Source organism: Vicugna pacos, chromosome 10, assembly GCF_048564905.1.
Source record: "Vicugna pacos chromosome 10, VicPac4, whole genome shotgun sequence".
NCBI classification, from domain to species: domain Eukaryota; kingdom Metazoa; phylum Chordata; class Mammalia; order Artiodactyla; family Camelidae; genus Vicugna; species Vicugna pacos.
In genome coordinates this window covers 50,796,560-50,823,206 of record NC_132996.1, presented here as the reverse complement: position 1 = coordinate 50,823,206, position 26,647 = coordinate 50,796,560, and the positions used below count along the sequence as shown (strand labels likewise).

Genomic DNA, 26,647 nt, shown 5'->3' with positions numbered 1-26,647 from the left:
GGAGGCTAGGTAGAAAAGGGGCAGGAGATGCAGGTATCAACATGGGTAGCATGGAAACCTGGTATGAAGGAATTGTAATGGCCCAAGTGAGACATACTACAGGTCAGAATTAGGGCAGTAGCACTAGGAGTAGAGTGAAGAGAGGATGAAACTGAAGCATCTAAATGATTAAATAGGCAGGAGTTGGTGATTGGATGTGTGGGAGTGGAAGAAATGGAAATTGATTTCCAGGTATGGGGCTTCATTTATGAAAAAAAGAATTGCAGGAAAAGCAGTGGAACACTGGAGATGAGTTCGGATTTGGACACATTTTGAGCTCAAGGTGTCTGGGACATATAGATGGAGATGTCCAGCAATCAGCTGAATATGAATATGAAGATCCAAGAAGTGGTCAAACTGGAGAATAAAGATTCACAAATCATCTGCACACATGTATACAGCTGTCCCTTGACACCTGTAGGGAATTGGTTCCAGGACTTTCACAGATACTGAAATCAGCAGATGCTCAAGTCCCTTATATAGAATAATGTAATACAGCCAGCCCTCAGTAACCAGATTCTGTGGTTGGCTGAGTCCACCAATACTGAATCTGGATATGGAGGGCCAACTGTATTCCCAAAGGAAAAAGTGGGTGCACTGTAGTCTCCCAGGGAATACATACAGTAATGGTGCTTGTTCCAACCCTGGCAACACCAGATTATGAGTGGATAGGGGGAAAGAATCTTACAACTGAAAGGTCAAGGAACTGGAACCAAAACCAGGAGAGAGTGGTATCAGAATCCAAGAGAATTTTAGACAGAGAAGAGCTTGTAGAATGCATAGAAGAGACTGTGTGTGAAAGAGCTTTGTAAACAAGCTATTGTAGGAAAGACATGTATTACTGTTTAAACAGACACTTTAAATATCAAAGCAAGTCCTTCAGATTTGAGATTCCCATTCATATAAAGAAAAGCCAAGATTAAGGCACCACCAAGAGAAATTCATTCTCTGACATCCCAAAGCCAACAGAAGATCATGGTGGAAGGCACATACCATAATCAGTTATCATATGATTTCCCCTGCTTGGATTTTATCTCATGCGTTCCTCCTATCCCAATTCAGCATAAGCACTCCTAAAATGTGATACCTTCTTACCCATATCCTCAGTCTCATGGTCCCCAACAGAGGTCAATCTCTTGCAGAAAAGACATAATTTTGGCCTATTTTTCCCCACTCACCCTTCCATGGCGCTCTTTAAGCCAGTTCTGAAGGGGTGATGGCAAAGTGATCAATGGAAACTTTAGATTACATCTTCACATAAAAATGTTCTAAATGGTTCTGGTCCCAGCCTGGCTAATAGCCTCCTAAACCACAACAGAGTTTATCTTGGCTCCAAACAAGTCTCAAGGCACAGATGTGGCTCTGAAGAATACTGGGCGGGGGCACAAGAGCCTGAAAACAGAAAAGAGCTTGGCATGGACACACACAAGTTTTGAAAAACATTTTAATATAATTTTAACAAAGGAGGAAAATTCCTAAGTCTTTGAGTTTCTAATTGTTTTTGTTTTCGAGAACAAATCTAAGGGAAAACACCATAAACTTTGTTTTCAGGGCTTTCAAAACAAAAGTCTTCATCCACTCCTGGCCACAGGTCTTTTTCTGAACCAGGGCCGGAGCCAGAGTCACCAAGCGCGCCCCGGGGGCTCCCGGACCAGGGTGCGATCGGCGAAGGCCAGGGATCAGAAGCCCGCACTTAGGCTGGGTCTGGTGACCTTGGGCGGGCCGGCTGCGGCGGGCGCGCGGGGGCTGCAGAAGCGGGCGCGGATGGGGCCGGCGGGAGAAGGCGGAGCCTGCCCGAGCCGAGGCTATAAAGACGGACTGGGCGGCCCCCGCCGGGGTGGCGGCGCTGGAAGAGGGACGTCGGGCTCCGTTCGGTAAGGCGGGAGGGCCGGGCGGTGAGCCAAGCGCACTCCCAGCCCGGCGCGGGGGTCTTCGGCCGGCGCGGGGGCCCCCGGGCGGCTGGGCCCGAGCTCTCGGGGACCCGTGACTGGGGTGTTCGGAGGGTCGGAGCAGGCCGTGCCCACCTTGCGCCGGCCTCCGCGCCTGGGGCCGACGAGCCTCCGAGCCCTTCCCCCGCCGGCGGCCCGCAGCGTCCCCGCGCCGGAGACCCCTGGCGTGCTCTAAGCTCCCGGCTTCCTTTCTGTACCACGAACGAGAAGCGGGGAGCGGGTACGCCTTCCGAACCACCCCACATTCCGCGGGTCGTGCTCTCTGTCCCACCCCTCCCCCGCCCGGGGGTATTTTTTTCGAACCTGACCACTTGCCCTCACCACTAGCCCTTTTATCTTGGGGAAAGATACCGCACCTTGAAAGGAGATTAATGCTGCCCCTAAGAAGTCATGGACAATCATTTTTTTCCCCTGGGGGTCTAAATTTTGAGTTTTAAAAAGCGGAGTGGGGCCGTTACTTAGACGTTTTAAGTTCAAGTTTGGTTTTCTCGGGCCGGCTTGGGCCGCACCCTTCGTAGATTCTGATGGCTGACTCTTAAAGGAAGCGTTAGTGTTTTTTTCCATGGATCCTGGAAGCAACGTTCCATTCTCCTCTGACGCATAAGGCTTTTCCATCTTAGTTCAGAACTCACGGGGAGGAGAACTGGCGTTTGTGACTCACCCTAGCAGTAGTTGTGTGACTTCTGAAACTCGGGTCTCCTCTGTGCCGGGTCCTTGCCAGTGAAATAGTCCTTTGGCCTGGTTGCCACCTTGTGAAGGTGCTGGAGGCTTCCTCTGGTTTTCCTTTGACCAGTCTTTGCTTCCTTTCTGTAAATACGCCATGTCCACTTTGACCAGCTGATTGGTTGTGATTTTGTGGCCAGCTGATTCTTTTTAAAATCGTCTTCTTACTTGGTGGCGACTTTCCTCAAGACATCAGGGGGCCCCAGCTGAGACCTGACTGCCCACCTCTCTCAACTACAATAATTCTATTTCATTCTAAATAAATTGGCCCATATATTTTACAGACCTAGAGACATAGCCCACACTATATCAAGAAAGCTTGTGATAATGGGCATTTCTTGAAAAGGAGAGAGAGACCTCAAATACTTGTGAGATAATCCAAAGATTTATTTGTGTACAATTCTGATGATTGCAGATCCCGGAAACAGCTCTTTCCTACTACTTTGCTTTGCCTTATGTAGCTTCCACTGACGGTGATGATGGCTCAGCATAATCTGAATTGTGATTTGCTTGCAGAGACGTGACATAGTGGCCAAGGGCCTGGGTTTGAGTTTTGGTTTTGCTTCTTCCTGGGTAATCCTGAGCAAGCCATTTAACCTCATTTTTTTATTGGTAAAATGACAGGCCTTACTTCTTAGGGTGTTATAAGGAGTAAGTGAGATAATTCATGGAAAAGGTCCCATGTGACACCTGCTAATGGAGATCAAATGCGGCTGTTAATATTTCAGGTACTCGTGTTCCCCATTGGAGGCATCTTGCTCTCAGTTCTCCAAGGAAGGCACACGCAGCTCAGAATATTAGTTGAGGGAGATGCCTAATTGTGGGCCAGATGTGTGAAACTGGCTTTTGTATTTTCAAACAGAAAACTGTGCCAAACTTTGCTGTAAGGAAAACATCCTGTTATGCTGAGTGGCTTGTAAAATAAAAGCCCATATGAAATGGATGTTAGGGGTGAGGAGAGCGAGTGTCTGATGAAGCGCATCTTTGATAGTTGCAGATTACAAGCGCTTGAAAAGAAATGCATTAAAAATTCTGGGCCAGCTCTGGAAGAACCTTATCTAGCCCACCACAAACAAAACCACGCCCAGAGGCACTTGAGGTTTTCCAAAGGGGAGGACATGTTTTTACCATGCCCCATATCTTCGTTACACAGTTGGCTCTGCAGGTACAATCTCAAAGGGCGGGGCCGTGAGGAGGCTATCTGTGACAAGAGGCCCTGTTTAGAGAACTAGGGAGCTCCTGGAACAAATTGCAGGGAAGGCCCTTCCCTGTAGGGGGAAGAGGCACATTTGTGTGGTTTAGAGGGTTTTGAGGTGATTGCCAATGGCAGCGAAAAGTGGCTCAAAGTGGCTGGGAGGGGCTGTTCATTATGATGATGGCTTTCCGTTTGTCTCTCCTTGCTGATGTAATTACTTCTCTGAACTGAGTGATCTTTGTGTAGGCATCTCAGCTTGGCTGGTTGCAGCAGGCACTGTACGTGTCCAAGGAGCTAAGAAGGCAAGGCCCTGGGCCCCGGACACTACTAGCCTCCGGATAACGTTAAGCTACTTGTGAGTTCCCAGCCCCTGGTGAAAAGAAGCAAGGTCCACCCAATGTGGCTGTGCAACTAACCTGCTGCCTTGGAAGGGGTAACTTCATCCACCAGGGCCTCCATTAATTTCCTGTAAAATAAGAACATTGGATTTAATTTTTGAGGATACTTCTAGCCTTTAAGTTTATCAGCCTCTAAGGCTCCAGGCTCCCAGAAACAGTAACCATGGCTTGGGGCATCTGTGAATCTCCTGGCGACATTGCAGATGTGAAAAATCTCTTCTTGGTGGCCTCAGTTTAACCAATTTATTTCAGAGGCTGAATTCACAAGAACTCTCCCAATCATAGAGTCAGTATAGTTAAGAGCTCAGGCTTGAGAATGCTGCTCTGCTATGTACCAGTTCTGAGGTTGGTGTATTCATTTTCTACTTCTGCTGAAACAAATCACCACAGACCTCGTGGCTTAACACAAATTTATTAATCTCCACTTCCACACATCAGAATCAGGGTGTTGGCAGGGCTGCATTCCTTTCTGGAAGCTCTGTGGGAGAATCGGTTTCCTTGCTTATTCAGGCTGTTGGCACAATAACGTCCCTGTGATTGGAGGACTGAGGTCCTACTTCTTGGCTGAGTGTCAGTCGAGGACCATTCTCGGCTTCTAGAGGCCACCTGTATGCCTTAGCTGTGGCCCCCTTGCTCTGTCTTGAGAATCCACATTAGTGGGCGAAGTCCATCTCACTCTTCGAATCTTTGGTTCTTAGTGTGGTCCCCAGTTAGAAATGCTAATTCTTGGATCCCACCCAAGACCTACAAAATCAGAACCTCTAGGAGCAGGGTCCAGAAATCTGGGTTCAGCAGCCCTCCAGGTGATTCTGACGTCTAATAAAGCTAGAGAACCAGTACAGTTCCCTGATTTTATCTTCTTCCTAGTCCTTAGCATTAGTTGGTGTCCACCTCTGCTAGATTGTAAGGTTCTTGAGAGGAAGGCCTTGCCTGGTTCAGCAGTCCCTGTAGCCCAGTGCCTAACATGGCACCTGCTCACAGTGGGCTCAGAGATGGTCTGAGAGATGACCGGGGAGGGTAGGTGTCAAGACTGAACTTACTTCACAGAGTAAGTGTACCTTCCAGTGAATTCCTTAAATTTAAGTTAGGTCATTAAATAATTGGAGTTCTAAATGTTTTATGTTCACATTCATTTGGATTGTATAGATAGATATTTGGGGGGACTGGGTGGGGTTTTTGGGTGGACTGCAACACCTCTTTGTTTTTCTGTTTAAAATAATGGAATATAGGTTCACACTATCCATAAATTTGCTACCCAAAACTTTCAGGAACTTAATTAGGGATACCTGTATTTGTAAATCACCTTGTGACTTTTAGCTTCCCTTGCGTCTCAGGTGGAGGGGATGAGTTTTATGGTAGATGAGATTGGGTTGGGTTTTCTTTAGTACTTCAGAGACCTTTTGTTTTAAACCCTTGCTGCTTTCTGCAAGCAACTTTCTGCACCATCTCTGATCTGTGTTTGAACATTTCCAAGTGGTAGGGAGTTTTTCACAGTTCATCAAGGGAATTGATTTCCAGGTGCACTGGCACGTTGCACAGTGCCTGGCACATGGCAGGGAGGGAGGAGCGGGTAGGGGGATGGAAGCCGTTGCTCGTTAGGGAGTCCAGAATGCCCTCCTAATTGATCCTAGTGCTGTTTCTGGAAATAACACAGAATAACCTCTCCCTCCCTTCCTTGGTGGCTGTTATCATTTTTGAAGATGGTAACTATCTCTGACTATACCTTTCCAAATAGAACAGCCCTGGTTTCTCCCAATCATTTCTCCTGACTTCTGCAACTGTTTATTTTGCTGTCCTGATAAACTGGAAGAAATTTAGAAATCTGGCACCCAGAAGTAAAAATATTATTTCCAGGTCAGGCCTGAGCCCAGGACAGAGTAACCTGGATTGTGTATATATTTGCCTATTTTCCCTTCCCTGCTGTGTCACATTTTAGCCCATACTGAGCTGTAAAACCCTAAAGTCTTATTTCTGTATTTCATCATTCTATAAAACCATTATTATTCCTTCACAAATTAGGAACTGAAGTAAAGGAGTTGACTGCTTTAAGGTTATATACATGGTCAGCAAAGTGGGATTAGAATATAGGTCTCCCTTTCAGGACTATCCGAACATCACTCAAGCCTCATTTTTTACAAATACAGAGTGTGACTACAATAACTATTTTCAGACAGACATAAGAGAATATATGTACACGAAACATTTTTTACCTCGATGTAGCCAATTTTGAAAGGTGATGTATGTTTTTAGTACTTAATCAGGTTAAGTAGTAGAAAAATAAAAAGTTAAACTGCAAATGAAATGACACGGAAATACATTAAAATATTCTATCATACTGAGAGCTCTTTCTATAAAAATGTTTACTGTTAAGAAAATATATTTAAGTATAAGTAAGCTGCTCGTAATTCTATCATTCTGTTAATCAGATGTTCCAGAATGTTTGGATAAGTTGATATGGTGTTCTAAGCATTTTTTGTATGTGTGTGTATGTGTGTGTATAAATATATTTTTTTTAAGAAAAAGTAATAAAATAGCTATTTTTAAACTGACTTTTTATACTTTGTTGGTTTTCTTTAATTGAAGTATAGTTGGTTTACAATGTTGTGTTAGTTCCATGTGGACAGCAAAGTAATTCAGTTATACATATATATTCTTTTTCAGATTCTTTTTTTATAGGTTATTACAAGATACTGAATATAGTTCCCTGTGCTATGCAGTAGGGCCTTGTTTTATATATAGTAGTGTGTAATGTTAATCCAAAACTCCTAATTCATCCCTACCCCTTTCCCCTTTGGTAACCATAGTTTGTTTTCTATGTTTGTGAGTCTATTTCCAGTTTGTAAATAAGTTCATTTCTATCATTTTTTTAAGATTCCACATATAAGTGATATCATATGATATTTGTCTTTCTTTTTCTGGCTTACTTTACTTAGTATGACAAGCTCCAGGTCCATCCATGTTGCAAAAAATGGCATTATTTCATTCTTTTTTATGGCTGAATAATATTCCACTGTACACACACACATATACACACAACCCCCCCACATCTTCTTTATCCACTTGTCTGTCGATGGAAATTCAATTTGCGTCTGTGTCTTGGCTATTGTAAATAGTGTTGCTATGCACAATGGGGTGGGTGTCAGCCTTCCATGTCTGTTACTCTCATGGCTGTGTAGTTCCCAACCATGGAATTGTACCATAATTTATTCATCTTCTTGTTGGACATATATGTTGCCAAATTTTTATTATTTTAAACAATGCTTATATATCTTTGACTGTTACTTATTTCTCTGATGAAAAGTCTATTTGGAGCACCCCTGAAGGAATCCCTTTAGAGTAGTAGGCTGGTTCTTTCTGATACACATCGTCACAGGACAGTTCTCTGCCTGACATCCTGTTTATTGTAAAGCTGTCATTCATGCCAAGGACCATTCCAAGGGAGGTCTCCTGGAGCTTGCAGCTCCTGCCAGCCCCACCTGTTTCCAGTGCCTAATCCCTGCCAGGACCCCACTCCCTTCTCTGATGGGGATGCCCAACCAGCGCTCCCTGCCTCCCTGCCTGGGAAACTCAAATGGATACCTTCCTCTCCTTGTTCTATTGCAGCAATTCTGCCTAGTCCCAGGGCCTATCTAAGCTGAGTGTGTAAATCATCCTTTCTACCCAGACACTGCTGCATGTAAGGAAGCACGGAGGGAACTGGAGTGGGCCTGGATCATAAGCTGGGAGGGGACGGCTGTGATTCTTTCACTTCACTCAGCTGGCTCCGGCAGAGGGCAGTGCGGGACATCACGTGCCAGCAGGAAGGATTGGTGGGGGAGGGTCTTCCTGATCTGTAAGGGTACAGAGATCTCAGTGCCTCCATCTCTCAAGACCCCTGGAGAGTCCAGAACTCCAACTGGAGGTGTAGACGTGCCTGTCTGACTTAGGGCCGGATTTCTGGGTGTGGTCAGAGAGGGAGGTCCAAGGCAAGGCTGGAAGTGGTAGCTAGAACCACCACTTCTGACCTCCCTTGTCAAGTAAGTGGTTGTTTTATCTCACCTAGTTCTCCTGATGTGGGGAAGCACCCATGGAACTGCCCGCTTGTTACAGATGAAGAAAATGATGCTCGGTTGCTGTAGCAGAGCCAGGCCTCATGTCTAGGTCTTCACCAGCCCGGAGTCTGAGCTTCTGACCACTAGCCTCGGGCATGGCATTAGTAGGCTGTGGTAGGTTTTGAGAAGTCAGGGGAAGTGGGGGTTATTCAGCTTGTAAAGAGAGGCTAGATCCAGGTAGATTTTCTTCCAGCCTCCCCACACTTGAGAAAGTGACCTCTCTCTCCCGGGCATGGCTTACTCAATGGCATTTCCTCTGGGCAGTGCCAGGCCCTGCCCTTTTCACTTCCTAGTTCTCCCCTGGCCTCTCTCAGCCAATTTCTGAGCATCACATGACCTTCAACAAAGCTATGAGAGATGCCATTCCTAACCCAGAAGAGGGCAGGGGCTCACCCACCAAGAGCCCCATCTGTCTACCAGGCAGAGATCCTGCCTATGGGTTTCATTCAGGAGAATAGGATGTGGAGCCACTCTGATTTGGAGCAGCTGCTGCCCCCCCCATTGGAAGATGGGCTCAGGGAAGTCAGGGTGGGGTCAAGAGACTCTTTAGATCTGCTACTCATGGTTTGGACTTAGGAAAGTTGAAAACCTCCCTGTGTCACAGAAAACAAACTTATGGTTACCGGTGGGGAGGGGAAGGGGGTGGGAAAGGATAAACTGAGAGTTCAAGATTTGCAGATACTAACTACTAGATATAACAGGTAAACAACAAGTTCATACTGTTAGAGCACAGTGAACTATATTCAATATCTTATAGTGACCTATAATGAAAAAGAATATGAAAAATGAATAATATATATATATGATTGAACTATTGTGCTGTACACCAGAAATTGACCCAACATTGTGAACTGACTATACTTCAAAAAATAAATTAAAAAAAGTTAAAAAACCTCCGTGTGTCTTGACCTCCTCAGGTAAAACGTGGGTTCAGGGCATTTCAGCTCTCCCCTCCTCTCCTCTGATGCTCACTGCCACACGTCTAGGTATTAATGTAATGGGGACTAGTTACCAGAGTTACCTGGAGCCTTTCTTAACTTTCCCAGAGTGAACAAGGAGGCATCCCCATCATACTTGCGGAAGTGAGGAGCCGGAGCTTCTGTGCACGCTAATAAACCTTTGCCTCCTGCTTTGCCGCTGAATGCATGCAGGTGCCCTCTAGAGTCACCCCTTCTGTCTGATGCACTTGGTGGCGTGGCCTGGAGAAGTGGCCCTCACTGGGCTCAGGCTCAGCTCAACCAGCAGCTTCGGGGTGGGGCCTGCAGAGCTGGAGTTGCAAGTGCTGCATTAAATACTTCCTCATATTCTCATTTGTGTCAGTGACCCTTATGGGAAAGATAGTGCTGTCCCCACTGCATGGTCATGAACTCGGAGGCTTGGAGGGACTGAATTTATTCAAGGGCACACGGTTACTGTAGGTGAGAGCTGGTGGGCCTGGTGCGCTTTGACTCCCTGCTGCCGCCCCTCCCACCAGGCCCGACAGCGTGTCTTCAGTAAGCTGAGGTCTTGGGGCCGGGGAAGGACCACGCACTGCCCCACCGGGGAGCACCCTTGGTTCGTGTCACCTGGCCTCGTAGGTTCTGGCTTTCCTTGTCTGCTAGCTCCTTCCTATGTTTTCCTGAAGCCCCCAGGCCTTCCAACTCTTGGTTTCTGAGATACCCAGCAATTGTCTGTTTATTCGTGACAGCACTTTGTGTTCCTTCCCTCCAGATGCTGTAGATGGTCACAATGGGAAGCAAAGGAGGGTTTGTCCTGCTCTGGCTCCTGCTCATCCTGGCTGTACTCTGCCATTTAGGTGAGTAGCCCGGGGGGACATGGCTCTGGATCATCTAGGCCCCCATGGCACTGAACTTCCTTTTTCTTAGTCCTCAGGAAGACCAAGCTGTTGTCACTGACCCTAGGCCGGGCTTTGGCTCTTCCGCCATCCGGTGTTACAGGTCCTTCCTGCCTTATAGCCTTGTCCTCAGTGGAGCAACATCCTGAGTTACAGTTCTCCCTGGATTATAGAGCTGCTTTTGTGGGGGAGGGAGTACACTTGGCAGCTTAAATTTCATCCCTCTCCCTGCCAACTGCAGGGGCTACCGATGGATGCGTCATTCGAGTGCTAAGTTCAGCCCTCCCGCCCTGGGCTTCTCCTGTGTGATGCCACTGCTGCTGGGGGTGACCATACTTACAGCAGCAGCAGCTACTGCCCAGGGCATTCACGTGCTAGTCACTGCTGTAAGCATTTTACATGTGTTTGCTTATTTAATCCTCATGTCAACCCTATGGAGCAGGGACTATTTTTATTGCCATTTTACAAATGACAAGACTGAAGCCCAAAGACATTAAAGACTTCTAAAACATCACACTGAAGTGGTACAGCCTGAAATTGAACCCAAGTAAGCGTAGCACCAGAGTATCCCCTCTCAATTCCTTCACTGGGCCACTCCTCCCTGGTTCCCGAGGGTAGTCGTTACCTCTGCAGCAGGAGGAGCAACTGTGTTACCTGCTTTGCTTCATGATAAAGTTCAAATGTCATCTTCTGCCTGTGTCATGTTGGTACTAACTTTTTTTTGAGGGGCAGGGATGGGAGGCAGAAAAGAAAGTAGCTCTGCAGTGAGCAGTAACAGAGGGTCTCTGGGTGCGGGAGCGTGTCTTACAGCTTACAGCTTTGGTGGCTTCCGTATAGTGAATGCTTACTGTGTGCTGGGGACTGCGCCGGGCCCTGTCGCATTTCATCTTTCCAGCATCCTGTGAGGGCTCAGTGCTGTTATGCCCATTTTACAGTTGAGGAAACTGAAGCAAAGAAGACACATTGGAATAAGTTTTCCCTTTCTGAGAAAAGAGGGGAGTCAGAACTGTCCTCCCTCCCTGCCTGTACTGATTCTAGCCCTGGTGGTTTGTGATGTGGTTCACATTGCTGTCTCCATTCTTCCACGCAGTGGATGTTCTGTAACTAGAATGGCCTGGTCATACCCACTTTCTGACATTTATCTACGGAGCGGGCTTGGGTTGGGGCCATCAGCTGTCCTGTGACAGGTCTCGGGGCACTCAGGTCCTTCCTCAGGGAGTTGGGGTATGAAGCAGATCCCCATACCATCAGTTCTGAAGCCCACTCTTGGTTTCCCATGATGGTCTTCTAATCGTCCTGAGTGGGAAGAGGCAGGAACCAGCAGCACTGGTGGGGCAGACCAGGTCAGAGGCAAGCAAGAGGTCAGCGGTGACGGTTTGATATTCTAGCTCCTCACATTTGGTCTTGGTTTAACCATGTCATTCTTCTGTGAGATTTTACATATTTCATCTTTGAGAATGTCTTTTCACACAGATAGGCACCACCAAATACTGATTATTAGCCCATGAGAATGTGATGTAATAGGGCGTATTTGTTGCTTGGAGGGTGTTTATAGAATTCTGTTAGTTTATCTTTTTGATAGATTCCTTTCTTTTAGGAGAGTGGAGGTAATTAGTTTTACTTACTTATTTGTTTAATGGAGGTACTGGGGATTGAACCCAGGGCCTTGTGCACGCTAGGCATGCACTCTACCGCTGAGCTATGCCCTCCCCGCCTTGATAGATTCCTTTTAATATGTCGTTACATTGCAGATTAATCACTTCCAGTTAAAGGCAGGAGAAAGCTTTTCAATTGCAGTTACATGCATTTTGAAATACAGAAGTTCCCTTTGCACTTGCCTCAGGGTCCAAATAAATGCTGCTGGAACTGTAATTTGAGCTTGGAAAAATATATCTACTTGAGATTTGTGTGGGAATGGAAGTCCGCTGTGAGTTGCGGACCTCTGACCCACACTAATGGAGACAATGGGCTTGCCCCTGCTGCCAGGAGGGCGAGTCCATGTTGACCTGCCGGGTCCTGACAGGCTTTCTTCCTGACCCTAGGTCACAGCCTGCAGTGCTACAACTGTGTTGACCCACCTCACGAGTGCACCACGACTGTCAATTGTACACATAATCAGGATGCTTGTATCGTCGTTAAAGCTGGTAAGAGCCTCCCCCTTCCCTCTCTTTCTAAGTGTAATGGGGTGGAGAGTGCTTGGGGGAAAAAATCCGTGCCACGCTCATTCTCTTTAGACTTGTGTTCAACGAGTAATAGCTACCATTTAACAGCACCAGTTGTGTGCTGCACTAAGGCCTTTCCATGCTTCCCACCTCCCACTCGGGCTCATATTTTATTCCCATTTGGTAAATGAGGAAACTGAGGCTCAGATTAAGCAACAGACTAAGGTCAAGGAACCAGCTCAGGATTTGAACGTTGAAATCCATCTGATTCCAGTGCTTCTTAAGAAACGGCTACACTAGCTGCCTCCCAAACTTTTGAGGGCCTACCATGTGCCAGAGCCTGAGCCAGGGGCTTGGGATACAAAGATGAAGAGAGGTGACAAGGAAAACTGAAAGAGGCCTGTGTGGCTGTCACAGATGCCTTTGTTTATTTGTACCCCTGTCTCATTGCATGCGGAATTTAGCACACATACAGTCCTGAGGGGACTCGAGCTGAGCTCAGGACAAGGAGAAGGTAAGAGGACTAAGAGGGGGAGGGTGTTCCCAAGAGAGGCAGCAGCAGGTGCCAGGGCTCAGTGGCCTCAGAGAGCACAGTACTCATGGGCATGGGTGGGGAGCTGCCATCATTGACAAGTCCCATCAAATCCACATTTTCCAAATTAGTTAGACTGTGGAATCGCCACTTCTGTAAATCCTATTAAAATAGAGTTTAGGAAGTGGTGGACAGAGGCCAGAAACCAGCAAACACATTTTCCCCTGCTCTTGCTGGATGTGGTTCTGGATTGAATTGATGTGTGGAGGTGATACTGGTGAGGAGTGGCTACTTCAGAGTCTCCTCAGTGTACAGGGTAAAGCCCCGGACTTCCATCTCTAAGAGATGAAAATCAAAGCACCGTTCAAGGGTATTCACTCTTACACCCTCTACGCAAATTCTTCCCAGTTTCAACCTCAAGGAATGCTCAACATAGCAGGTAAACTCATAAAAGAGTTTTATGAGACACACAAGTTCAGAAAAAACCTGGTAGAGAGGAGGAGATTAATTTCTCCAGAAAGGAAAAAAAAATCCCTCAATAAGTAAGGACAAATGAGAATTACCCTGTCTAAATAACAAGAGTATCTGGTGATTTTGATAGAAATTTCTGGAATCCAGCTCAGATTCCAAGGTCTACATGCAAGGCCCTTGATTCTGTAGGGGGACAGCCCTCTGCCTCACCTGGAGGACCGTGTTAACTCATTGTTAAGGTAGTAAGCATGGTAAGGCCCTCAGAACAGTCATTCACTCCACAAATACTTGAACACCAGTTACGTACGAGCACAGAGACCCACTTCTTAATTTGATGGTCTGTGTCTCTTGGACCCCCACTACAAAAAGTATCATTTCCAAACAAGAGAATAAAGGCAGTATTACATGTGGAATAAGTCTTAGGCTAGCAATTAGGAGCTTTGAGCTCTGATCTCTGTCCTGCTACCAGTAAGTTCTTTCTGTTTTTTATTTGCAAAATGTGTGTGTTGGATGGTACAGGTAGGGAGGAGAAGGAAAGGCGAAGTCGACTAGAGCCAGAATCTTTTTCCCAACTTTCAAATCCCATTGTTTCCTATTTGAATGGTTAAACTTTTGTTTTAATTTTTCCCCAACTTTTTTCAAGTATAATTGAGAAAAGCTGTATATATTTGAGGTATACAACATGATGACTTGATATATATATATTGTGAAATGATTACCACAAGCAATCTAATTGACACATCCAGCACCTCACATTGTCACCTTTTTGTGTGAGATGAGAACACTTAAGATCTACTCTCTTAGCAAATTGCAAATAATCAACACAATATTATTACCTATAGTCACCAGACTGTACATAAGATCCCCAGAACTTACTTGTCTTATAAGGAACGGTTATGCTTTTTAAAATGGTTGATGTAAACAATTTGGCAGGCCTTTTTGAATGGCCAGAATCTGAAACACTGACAGTACCAAATGCTGGCAAGGACATGGAGCAACCTGAACTCTCATTCATTGCTGGTGGGAATGTAAATTGGTACAGACAGTTTGGCAGTTTCTTAAAAAACTGTACATACTCTCATCATACAATTCAACAATTGCATTCCTTGATATTTACCCAAATGAGTTGAAAACTTATGTCCATACAGAAACCTGCACATGGATGTTTATAGCAGCTTTATTCATAATTGCCAAAACTTGGAAGCAACCAGTATGTCCTTCAGTAGGTGAGTAGGTAAATAAATGTTGGTACATCCAGAGAAGAGACTAAAAAGAAACAAGATGTCAACCCACGAAAAGACATGAAGGAAACTTAAATGCATATTACTAAGTGAAGGCAGCCAATCTGGAAAGGCTATCTACAGTTATCATTACAACTATACGATATTTTGGAAAGGGCAAAACTAAGGAGATAATGAAGAGGTCAGTGGTTGCCAGGAGCTGGTGGGGAGGAGGGAGGGATGACTGGTAGAGCACAGGACTTTAGGGCACTGGGACTAGTACTCCGTAGGAAATGGTAATGATGGATACATGTTGTACATTTGTTAAACTCCATAGAATGTACAACAGCCAGAGTGAAACCAAATGTAAATGATGGGCTTTGGGTGACAATGATGAGTCTATGTAGGTTCATCAGTTGTAATAAATGTACCACTCTTCTGGGAGATGTTAATGCAGTGCAGGAGGTTGTTTGGGGTGGGGGGCAAGGGGCTAGATGGGAACTCTGTACTTTCTGCTCAGTTTTGCTGTGAATCTAAAACTCCTCTAAAGTATAAAATCGATTTTATAAAGGATAATGTGAATCTTAAGTATTTTTCTTCTTCTTATGAATGTAAGCCCCAAAACTTCAGCTAGACATCAGTCCTTGAAATACAAATATTCAGACCTTACAGTAAGGCAGATATTAACAAACATCTAAACTCCCTTCCAACTCTCATTGACATCACCCTGGGAGAGGCAAGGCACACTGTCATAAACATGAGTCAAAGGCCAGGCATATGTCAGAGAAATAATTTCACTAGTTCAGCCACGCTTTTCTCCCAGTCCAAATGGGACTACTTATCTCCCAGAGTCAGTAGGGCAGGTAGAGGAGAAATGTGTAGATAGTGCTGTGCAGATTAAATCTAGATGAGAGACAGGTGTTGGGTGTTAATTCAGCCACCACTTACAGCATCCTGGCATCCTGGCTGGGTCCTTGACGTGTAAACCATGTGCTTAGAGTTTGGCAGAGCCTCTGGTTTCAGTGCCAAGCAGTCATTGCTGTAATGGCCTTTCATATAAGAGACACATTTAGGGATGCCTAAGACAACTGGGGACTGTTGCTTGGTAAAGGTAGACTCAAGGCAAATCTTCAGAGAGATTGGGGAAGATGTGCACAGCAGAGAGAACTTCTAACATTCCAGTGGCTCTGATGTAGTCCCCTTTTATTCTGGTGATTCTGATAGTGGCTTTGGTAAGAAACTCACCATTGTTAGGTAGTTATGCAAATAAGATAATTTAAGTAAAGTGCTTGTCTCACTGCAGGACATGTAGTAAATGATTATTGGTAGCAATTATTAATAAATTACTGTCTGCTCTCCCCAAGCTGTTAGTCTTATCTAATTAACATTCTGGTAGCTTTAATGCTTCCCCAGTTCCAGTGCCTGATCGCTGTTCCATAAAGCAGTGACTTGTCCTATTCAACAGCATCTTTTAGTACAGTGTTAGACGCGTCCACTTAAATACTTACGACTTAAGTAAGCAGAGCCACTGAAACACTCGCTCTGGCCTCTGCCACTTGACCTAACTTCATTAAAGTCCAGTCCAAACACTCATCCCCTCTGAGGGGGAGGACAGAACAGTTATACCTGCAGTTATAAACTATAAAGTTTTATTCCAAACTAATGTATAAAATCAGGTAAATTAGCTACGAGCCTTAAATAAGGAAATAGGCATATGTATTTTTTTTCTTTCCAACACAGAAGAAAAGAAAATGATTCCAGGGCAAGGACCAACCTTCTGTGTCTGTGTGTGCCCAGCACCTAGCACACAGTCTTGGCCCATAGACAGTTATTTTGGGGAGGAAAATCTACCATACCCCCTCTCTCTCACCCTAGTACCTTTTTTTTTTTAACTTATTTTTTCTAAATATTAAAAAACCACCATAAGATACTTGGCATATATACTTTTGGCCTTTGTATGCAAACATTGGGATCGTAATGGCATGGGTTTTTTTGGAAAACTTTCCTGTGTTACTGAACAGTCTAATGATTTTTAAGTGAAATTTTAAAATATTTTTAAAATAAATTCATCCAGTGACTTTATTTTAAATCTCAATCCACACAGAAACATATGAATTAAAGATAGTCTTCTGTGAAGGTAACACTGATAAATTATCTGGGAATGCTTCCAGAGAATATTAATGTATTTACCACCACACGTACACTCAATACAAATGGATCACATTCTGCATACCGTTCTACATCTCTCCTTTTCTCTATGGAGATATAATTCACGTATCTCAGTTCCAAAGTATGTTTTAAAGTGTACAGTTCACTGGCTTTTAGTATATTCACCAGGCTATGCCTCTATCACCACTAATTCCAAAACATCTTTATCATCCCAAAAGGAAACCCCACACCTGTCAGCAGTCACTCACCATTCCTCTGTCCCAGCTACTAATCTACTTTCTGTCTCCATGGATTTACCTATTCTGGACATTTAATATAAATTGTAGTCCTTTGTGACTGGCTTCTTTCACTGAGCATAAGGTTTTATTAAGGTTCATCCATGTTATTGGATGTATGAGTACCTCATTCCTTTTTATGGTCAAATAATAGTCCATTGAATGGACATACCACATTTTGTTTATCCATTCGCCAGTTAATGGACACTTGGTTGTTTCCATTTTTTAGCTGTTTTGAATAATGCTGCTGTGAATATTTGTACAAACTTCTGTGTGAGCATCGTTTTCAGTTCTCTTGGGCAATATATTTACCTAGGAGTAGAATTGCTAGGTCATATGGTAACTATTTTTAACCATTTGAGGAAATGCCAGACTTTTCCAAGATATGTGCACCATTTTACTTTCCCATAAGCAATGTATGAGGGTTCCAATTTCTTTACTTCCTTGCCCACACTTGTCATTTTTCAATTTCTTGATTATAGCCATCATAGTAGGTGTGAATTGATCCTCATTGTGGTTTTGATTTATGTTTTCCTAATGACTAGTGATACTGAGCATCTTTTCACATGCGTATTGGCCATTTGTATATCTTTGGAGAATATCTACATCCTTTGCCCATTTTTTAATTGGGTTGTCTTTTTATTGTTGAGCTGCAAGTGTCTTATATATTCTGTATAATACACTCATTGGATATATTGTTTGCAAATATTTTCTCCCTGTTTGTGCGTTTTGTGTTTTTAATTTTTTTAAATAGTGTCCTTTGAAGCACAAACATCTTTAATTTTGATGAAGTCCAATTTGTCTATTTTTCTGCATTAAAAAAAAAACTCAGACTCTTCTAATGTCTACCCACGTGGCCTACGGCATTCCTTATCTGCATGGAACTTCATTGTATGGAATGCTGCCATAATTTCTTCAGACACTTTTTAATTGACAGACTTTTTTAGTTTCTTGCTGTTACAGATTCTAGCTCAGTGACCATTCTTGTGCATGTATCTTGACTTATTTTCAAGTAGCGTCATAGAGTAAATTCTAGAAGTGGGATTGCTGAATCAAAGGGGGCATGTGTTTGAAAATCATGGTAAATCTCCAAACCATTAGTATGATTGCCTGTTGCCTCCCATCCTATACCAGCTCTGATGAGACTTTGGTTTTATGGAAAAGTTCCATTCAGAGCTATATCATCATGAACTTAACCTCTATAACCTAACTGGGATGCATATTCTTACCCAGTTGTCTCTACTTCCACAGGATAAATTCGAAGAGGTAGAGCTGAGGGTTCAAAGACAGGTACAGGGCTTTACCTACATCGTTGCTTATCCTCATGTGTGTGTCTGTGTGTGTGCTTCCCCCACAGTGCCATCGAAGTCTTACTACCAGTGTTGGAAGATTGCCGATTGCAAATTTGAAGTCATTGCGAAAAGCTTAGAGGAGAAGGAGCTAAAGTATAACTGCTGCCAGAAGGACCTGTGTAACAGCAGTCACGTGATGAACACGGCAGGGAAAGCAGTTCTGCTGGTGTCCCTGCTGCTGCTGGTAGCAGTCTGGCACTTTTGTCTCTAAATCTGTATCAGGAGAGCTTCTCCTAAACTTCCTGTTTCTGTATGTTCCTTATTTCCTGTGCTGCTGCATCCCAAAGGCTTTATATTTTCCAACTGGATCCTGTTGGGAAAGACTGAAACTAGCTTGAGCAACTTGGATAAGACAGAGGAACTCTGAGACTCTGAAGCCCAGTCCCACTGGCAGAGAAGACCTGTTTGAGGGGATAAGTTTGAGTGACGGGGATCTGAATGAGGTTGCATGTGACAGCTTTGCAGTGACAGCTTGAGTAGATTCTCTGCAGTCCTCAGTTATTTCCCTCTGGTTCCTTGGATATAGTTAGTGTGACCAGTAGTTTTGGGGGTGAGTGGGCCAGGGCAGGGTGCTCCTTTCCATCAGTCTCTCTCATGAGGAATACTTTCTTTCTCTCCCTTTATGGCCCCTGTCTTGCCTGGTAGGCATGATGATGTTCCAGATGTGGGCTGTCAGTTAGGGACAGTGAGATTCTTAATGCACAGTGATGGGAATGACTGCTGTATTCTCAATTGGGAAGTGTCTGGCTGGGAAGGAAGTAAGCTTTCCACATAGTGCAGCATGGAAACACAAGGTTTGTCTTTAGAAAGGTATCAGTGGCTAAAATCTGAGTTTTCCTCTATCCCTAAATTTTCTGTTGGCTTTGCTGTCTTTCACTAGAAAAACTCAACAGCATAAATCAGTGTTGTGTTAAAACTGTCCCTCTCACCACCCCTTCCACCTTTTTTATTGGAATGGTAGGATACCTTGGCATTCTATGCTACATGTGACTTGCAGTTATTAAGTGTGCTTCTTTTAAATGTTACTGGTAGGAAGACTCTCATATGTATATATATCAATGTATGAATGCAACAAGAAGAGCCTTTGGAGTTGCAATTTGAGACCTCCAGATGTCATCATGAACAGTAACAGATTTGCAGGGATGTGTTTTACCGGCCAACATCCAGCCTGTTGAATCCTGGTTGAGTTGGCACAGATAATGTAAAATACATTTGTAAGGGTTATTAACATAATCACAAATGTTGAGGTTTTCAGAAGCTCTACCAGTTTCCTGCAAAGTGATACATCTTTTCAGGAGGGCAAAGCTTTGCCTTTTTTCTTTTGGGTGCTAGTGAATAATTTTCAAGATCCAGTAGACTTAATGACATTTGTATGCTTACAATCTCGGCTATATTAGCAGCATAGCTTGACTTTTGCAGATGAAGGTGGAATTTTCTTGATTAATTTTTTGGGTAAAATTCCATGATTATGTAATCTGTTAGACAAACTGGAATGAATCCTGCCTTTCTGGAAATAAAATCTAATCAACTGCATGAGTTTGGTGACTGACCCAAAAGGATAACAATATATGCAGCGTGCCCAATGGTAGCAACTGAAAGGAGAGAGCTTGGGCAGAACCAGCTTTCTTCTGTTGATTCCATTACTTGAACACAGAGACTTCCTTACCAACACCGAGCATTGCCTTGGTGCCTGTGTTCCCTATTGGCTCAGTGTCTTTCCTGAGGTCATCTTTAATCTGTTCCGAGACAAAATACTCACTGTGACTCTTTCCTCCATAGGACTTTTTCTGCCAGAGGAACTTCTGATCATGCCCACAGCCATTGGCTGAGCAAAGTGGCTCGTTTCATATTGTGCTTTTTGGTTCTGAGGAACAAGAACCAATTTTGACTTATCTCACCAAGCAGAAAATGAACTTTAGGGAACTTTGAGAGGGAATTCAAACAGACTGCAAAAAGCCAGGAGTTTGGCAGTTCCAGAATTATTGTTCAAGATTCAGATGCCAGGGTGAGACTGACTGCTCTCTTGGGTCCTGTGACCACTTTGGGACCAGAGTACATTGAAAAGGAAATTCTGTAGAGCAGAATCTGGGTGCTGCTAACTGGGGATCTGGGGAGAGGGCTTCTGGGAATCAAAATCAGCAAGGGTCATACAGATGGCTTTAAGCTTCAGGGTTACTTTCTGCAGAAAGTTGCTATGACTCATGCCATAGACTAAGGGTTGGGTATCTGGACCCAAAGGCAATACAGCAAAGGCCGGATGAGTGGAGAGTCAATAGCCTTTGCACGGCTCTACAGGAACTTTCACAGTGGTTTCAATATTGGGTGGCGATAATGCCACTGGCTTTTCTTTTGGGGGATGAGCTATAGGTGGAAGGCTCCCCCAAGTGGAATTCATAGTATGTCCTGAAGGATACTAGCCCGTTGTCTAACTCGGAAGTAGAGCTTCAAGATATGTGTCTATAATTCTTGCAGCCTTGCAGTTGGCCCCATAACTTACCATGCAGTGTGTGTCCTGATGGGAGCCTGCCCACCCACGTGTTTTGGGCTTTGGACCTTGAGAGTATGAACCATGCCTGATATGGTTGAATCCTTGGCAGGGCCAGATGATTCATCTTGCACATTGTATGTCCCTCATCAATATTCAAAGTCTTCTAGCTCACGTTGGTCTTGTTGCTTGCAGACAGATCTTGACTAATGACAACAGTTCCCTGTAAGGGATTCTTGATATGCTGAGAAGCCATAGAGCTGGCTGGAGGCAGTACTGACCTGACGTGCGTGGTGATGAGGGGTGCTTTCTAATACGAGGTTCTATGCTCCGTGATTCACATGTATTTTTTTATCTATCATCATTTCACCTTGCTTAAAAGGAAATCACATTTGGGGACGTTAGCTGAATTGCTCAGTCACCAAGTTAATATGTTGGAAAGTTCAGGATTCACGCTCAACTCCCCAGGTCAGCCACTCAGCTGCCCTAAATGTACTGCCTAAATGCACTCCGGTCGATTTTAGAGAGAAACCTAGAATGGGACCCTGGTGCTTTTGTGCTTTGAAGAAATCAATTCCTGTCTTTTCTTAGAAAAGAAGACATTAAGTTGTATTTTATTGGACACGTAGGTTATCCAGCAGTGTGAGCTTTACATACCTAGTTAGAACTTTCTGGAAACAGGAAATAATTTTTCAATGTTACCGGTATATATTCCATGCCATAGCACTCCATGTCCCTAAAAGCCATCCAGAGCCAAGGCAGGCATGACAAATCAGAACATCCCTCAAGAGGCGGAGAACCTGTGAAGGCGTGATGGCCAGCAGTACATCGAGATGCAGAGCTGGAGTGATGGAGGGGAAGGGGCCTCCTAGAAGAGGCTTTCTGGACTATCTCTAGCAGTCTGATGGCTGAGAGAACCAGGCAGACTGCACCCCAGGTAGTCCCAGGACCTCCTGGCTGGAGAGGGCTGTGGCAATGGAAAATTACAAACTCCAACTGCTGTGAGGCAGCCTAAGTTAAATAGAGATTTAAATCAGAGTGTAGGGTGGAACTTCCACCCCACCACGTCAGGTTTCTAAAAGAGTGTTGTCGCTAAGGGCGTGGGGGAATCGCCGGGAAATGATGGGGAGCGCAGCCCGGCAGGCCTGCCGGATTTCGCATTCCTGCCGCTCCGCAGGCCTTTCTCACGCCGGGGGCGTGGCCTGTCGGGGGCGGAGCTACATTCTGGGGCGTGGTCGGCCGGACTTTAGAACCCGTTAGGGGCGGGGCGAGAGGGAGGGGCCGTTCTCCCTCGGGGCGTGGCCTGTGGAACCCTAGAACCCCCCGGCGACTCGGGGCCAGGGCGCGCGTCTCTCGGCACGGGGTTCCTCCCACGCAGCCTCCCATTCAAAAGATGCCGAAGGGGCGGCGCGGCAGCCAGAGCCCCACGATGAGCCAGCGGCCGGCCCCGCCCCTCTACTTCCCGTCCCTCTACGACCGCAGCATCTCCTCGTCCCCGCTCAGCGACTTCAATATCTGGAAGAAGCTCTTCGTGCCGCTGAAAGCGGGCGGGGCACCGGCGGGCGGGGCGGCTGGGGGCTGGCCCCTGCCCCAGGCGCCCTCGGCCCCAGCGCCCCCGCCGCCGCCCGGACTGGGTCCTCCGAATGAGCGCCCCTGTCCTCCGCCCTGGCCCTCTGGCCTGGCCTCCATCCCCTACGAGCCTCTGCGCTTCTTCTACTCGCCGCCGCCAGGGCCCGAGGTGGCTGCCTCGCCCTCGGCCCCTGGCCCCGCGACTCCCCGGCTTGCCTCTGCCTCCCACCCCGAGGAGCTGTGCGAGTTAGAGATTCTGATTAAGGAGCTGGAGCTGCTCACCATCACTGGGGACGGCTTCGACTCCCAGCGCTGTGCGTGACCTCGACCGAGCCCACTGATAGCCTGCCTCTGCTGCCTCGTTGGCTGCATGCCTCCCCCAAAGCCCCTCCCTCGAAATGTGGCCAGGGGCTCAGACACCAGCCACCAGGAGCCCCAGATCCCAAATTCATCCCCCAGAATCCAGACACCACCATCCTGGATTTCAACCGATTCCCTCCCCCACCTTAAATCTGGACTTCATGGACCCTTTTGTCCCAAACTCTAACCTCCCTCCATCCTGAGTCCTTTCGATAAGCTAAACTCTGAGCCTCTAAACCTGGAATTCCATCCACCACAACTCCTAACCTGAACTTTAAGCCTTCTGCACAATACTACTACGATGCCCCGAGTCCCACTGCCCACAGACAGCCCCTATCTCTAGAGACGGAACCTTTAGTGTTTATCTTAAAGGGGAGTCCTAGATGAGAGGAAGGGGAAGTAGGTGAGGGTCAGTTGGAGTGTCTATAGGGGCAGATGGGAATTGTGCAAGACCCAGAAGTCCCAAGGACATTCACTGAGGGCTTTGGGACCCTCCACTTCTCCATGCGGGAAGCTTGCCTCCTGGTCACCCCTGACCCTGGCAGCCACCTGAACTAAGGTATGAAGTCTTAGGCAGACCAGGTGTGCTGATGTGGGCAGGATTCCTCTAGCATGCAAACTGAGTCCTCCTTGTTAGAGGGCAACGTTGTTAAATCCAGTTCTACTCCCAGAAAAATTAAATTGCGCTGTGAAATACTTAGTAGGCACAGGCTGTTTCACAGACTTTCTTTCCCAACATCTGGTCTAAGGCTAGCACTTGACCACTGGAGGAGGGCAGGTGGTTCTAAAAGGACCATTCCCACTATTGTGAAATAACCTTGGGTCATAATGGGTTTGGGGCTCATGTAGGGAGCACACAATTGCTTCCCGGAAGCTTGCTTTGAAAGTATTAGAAGAAGCCCTTATCTTTCCTACAGCTAAGCTTGTTTTGCTTTCCTGCAGATAAATTCCTGAAGGCACTGAAGGATGAAAAGTTACAAGGACTGAAGACCAAGTCAGCCTCTCTTTCCTGAGGAGCTGCCCACCAGAGCTTAGGCAGCTGCCTCCTTAGGTGTTAGTGCTTAGATAATGTGTCCCATTTGTTATTTCAAAGATTGTTATTTTCTGTTCTGTACTTACTGCTGTTCTCGTTGCTCCCAGCACATACTCCACATACAGTGCCAACTTGCATGGTAAATCTCATGGTCTCTCTCCTGTCTGTGCCGCTGCTGGGGGAGCTCTCATGGGGTCTGGAAGCTGCTGCCCAGCTGGCATTTCAGGGGCTCCCAAGACCAAGGAGGAAGGAATCCCCAACACTGCCAAGTCAGGAGAGGATTGGGGAAAGCCAAAGTTAACATACATTTGGTTCTGTTGCCCGTGTCCCCACTCAGAAAGGCTTTGAGTACTGGAACAAGGGGTTAGTTTTCAAACAGCTTTAGTCCTTGAAAATATTTTGTTTAGTTTTTTTTTTCTTAAATGGATTTTGGACCACAAAACTCTTTGATAACCTGATCAAAGTCATGGTTCTTCCTAGAAATTCATGTATTAAAGAAATATCTAAGTATGTGCTAGGCACCCTGCTAGGCTGTTGGAAATGGGGGTGGACACAGACAATAAATGTCAGTCATAATATGCTGTCATAGAAGAGGGCAAGCTAAGGGCAAGAAAAAGAGTAGGGAGGGTGGAAGGAAAGCAGGGTAGCATTTCAAAATAGTTTCTTGAAGAGGGAACATTTAAACAAGGTTTGACAGAGGTTGAGGGCGATAGCCAGGTGGCACCCTGGGGAAAATTTCAGGCTGGAGGTTGGAGTTCGCTGGGATGTTTGAGGCTGAGCAAAATGCCCAGATGACAGGAGCAGGAGAAGTGAGGGGGAAGTGGTAGGGATGAGAGCAGAGAGGGTCCGTTCATGTGGGACCTTACAGACCATGGTAAAGATTGTGGCTTTTGCTCCAAGTGGGATGAGAAGTAGTTAAGAGGGTTTTCAGCTGACTTGTGCTGTGATGAGAACAGAGTAAGGAAGGACACAGAGAAAGCAGGAGGCTGTGGGAATTAATAATCCAGCTAAGCTAGAAGTGATGTCATAGCACAGAGCAGCACAGCCCCATCTGCTTTCCCCCTTGCTGGGCGAGAGGTGTCTCAGGGGCACCCGCTGCCACCGCCCCTCTGCCAGGTGCTGTCTCTGGAGAGGAAGAGCAAAAGCTGAGTGGCACAAATACACAAGTAAAGGCTAAAGTATTTGATGAAACGCATCTTCCATCAAGAACATTTTGATGCTTGGCCTCTGGACTCCCTTGTGCCCTCGCTGTGCCAGCAGCACGTAGATCACAGCCAAAGAATCTGAAGTTTGGGCCGCTTTCGAAGGAGAATGAAAAGGAGTAACGGGTAAGCCAGGCATCCTAGAAGAGAGGTGAAGAAGGGGTTTGGGTGGGGGCAGCATTCGGCTCTGACAAGTAGCGCTGACAGGCCAAGATGAGCCTAAGCGTTCCGTCTCGGGTTTAGCAACATCGACTTAGTGTTGATGATCTGGTCGAGAGCACTTTTGGTTGAGCGATAGGGGTTAACAGCTGACTGGAGTAGTTTTAAGAGAGAACAGGAGCAGAGGAATTAGAGACAGCGGGTGCAGATGACTTTTTAGAGAGCTTAGCTTCAAGGAGAGCCGAGATCTGAGCAGTAGCTGGCAGGGCAAGCAGGGTTAAGAGAAGAGTTTTTAAGGAAGGGAAAAATGACCATGTTCTTGGCCAGATGGAGAATGATCCCGTAGAGAGAGAAAAACTGACGTGGTGGAAGAGATGCTTCTGAACCAGGTTCATTTGCTCGACACACAGCAAGCCAAACACTGAGACGCCGAAGTTTGCAGCAGAGAGGACTTATTTGCAAGGCAGCCAAGCAAAGAGAGAACGGGAGAACAAATCTTAGGCCCGCCTCCTGGAAGGCATGGGGCTGGGGTATTTATAGGAGATATATATATATATACATATATATATATATAAAATATATATATAATATATACACATGTCTGTCCTGCGTCACCTCTGGCGCCCAGTGTGGGCGTTTATAAAGAAACAGGGCTAAAAGAGCATAATCTCAATCTGCCTATTGGGCTACGGCTCCCCTCTCTTCGGAGGGTGGCAGGGGGCTTCTCCCATGTTGTGCAGATTCAAGTAGCCCTTAGGTGGTGGCAGACGCTGCCTGCAGGATCTGGCGTAGACCAGCTCTCAAGCCATGATGGAGCCCACTGAGCCCAAGGCTTTTCTCCTCTGGATCTTTTCTCATTCTCTCTATCACACTATCTCTTTGGACTCGAGAAGATCCATTAAGGCAACCACTCGGACATCCAAATTAAGACCACGTGGCAAATAATTGGCAGCCTGACTGGGTGAGATTCCCCTCCGTGGCTCTTTTGATGCAGGAAAACGGATGTGGGGCATGAGGAGGGCTGAGACCAGGTCTCGGTTGAGCCCCTGGGACATGCCCTGCCAAGTGTGGGTCCTTGGCTTTGTGCAGGAAAGAATTCAAGCGCGAGCCACCGTTGAGTAAAGGTAGATTTATTCAGAGAGATACATAACGCATAGAGTGTAAGGCAAGAGAAAGGCAAGGAAAGAGGTGTGGGAATTGGGTGCTCAGGTTAAAGTAAAAGTAGCTACACACTCCATAGACAGAGTGCGGGCCTTCTCCAAAGGGGAGAGAGCGGAATGGCCACTAGGCGTGGTGGTGTCACTTTTTATGGTCTCAGTCCCTTCACAGGCCTACAGGTGGGATCAATCCAACTGCCCTGGGGAAGGGGCTGGGATTCCCAGGCATTGGGCCACCGCCCATTCTTTGGCCTTTTGTGGTTAGCCTTGGG

At 46.0% G+C, this 26,647-nt stretch overlaps 2 protein-coding genes across 3 annotated transcripts; both read left to right on the top strand.

The window, feature by feature from the left end:
- The first annotated feature begins 1,775 nt into the window (after window positions 1-1,775).
- On the top strand, window positions 1,776-19,943 carry CD59 (CD59 molecule (CD59 blood group)). Of its 2 annotated transcripts, none has more exons than XM_072969764.1 (4): window positions 1,776-1,913; window positions 10,106-10,190; window positions 12,272-12,373; window positions 18,416-19,943. In XM_072969764.1, exons 2-4 carry the CDS (start codon window positions 10,115-10,117, stop codon window positions 18,619-18,621), a joined length of 384 nt encoding a protein of 127 aa, XP_072825865.1. In that variant the 5' UTR covers window positions 1,776-1,913; window positions 10,106-10,114; the 3' UTR covers window positions 18,622-19,943. The 2 variants fall into 2 exon arrangements, with proteins under 2 accessions (XP_072825865.1, XP_072825866.1); XM_072969765.1 differs by lacking the exon at window positions 1,776-1,913 and adding an exon at window positions 4,156-4,261.
- Window positions 19,944-22,075: 2,132 nt separating this feature from the next.
- Window positions 22,076-24,001, top strand: C10H11orf91 (chromosome 10 C11orf91 homolog). Its single transcript, XM_031681047.2, has 2 exons — window positions 22,076-22,778; window positions 23,767-24,001. Exons 1-2 carry the CDS (start codon window positions 22,289-22,291, stop codon window positions 23,835-23,837), a joined length of 561 nt encoding a protein of 186 aa, XP_031536907.2. The 5' UTR covers window positions 22,076-22,288; the 3' UTR covers window positions 23,838-24,001.
- Window positions 24,002-26,647: the final 2,646 nt, after the last annotated feature.

What these genes read in the sequence shown, in the direction of transcription:
- C10H11orf91 (XM_031681047.2), top strand. Translation starts at nt 22,289, where the DNA reads ATGCCGAAGGGGCGGCGCGGCAGCCAGAGCCCCACGATGAGCCAGCGG. An exon ending in CGGCTTCGACTCCCAGCGCT is followed by an intron (nt 22,779 to 23,766) that starts GTGCGTGACCTC and finishes GCTTTCCTGCAG; the next exon opens with ATAAATTCCTGAAGGCACTG.
- CD59 (XM_072969764.1), top strand. Translation starts at nt 10,115, where the DNA reads ATGGTCACAATGGGAAGCAAAGGAGGGTTTGTCCTGCTCTGGCTCCTG. An exon ending in GGCTGTACTCTGCCATTTAG is followed by an intron (nt 10,191 to 12,271) that starts GTGAGTAGCCCG and finishes TCCTGACCCTAG; the next exon opens with GTCACAGCCTGCAGTGCTAC. An exon ending in TTGTATCGTCGTTAAAGCTG is followed by an intron (nt 12,374 to 18,415) that starts GTAAGAGCCTCC and finishes CTTCCCCCACAG; the next exon opens with TGCCATCGAAGTCTTACTAC.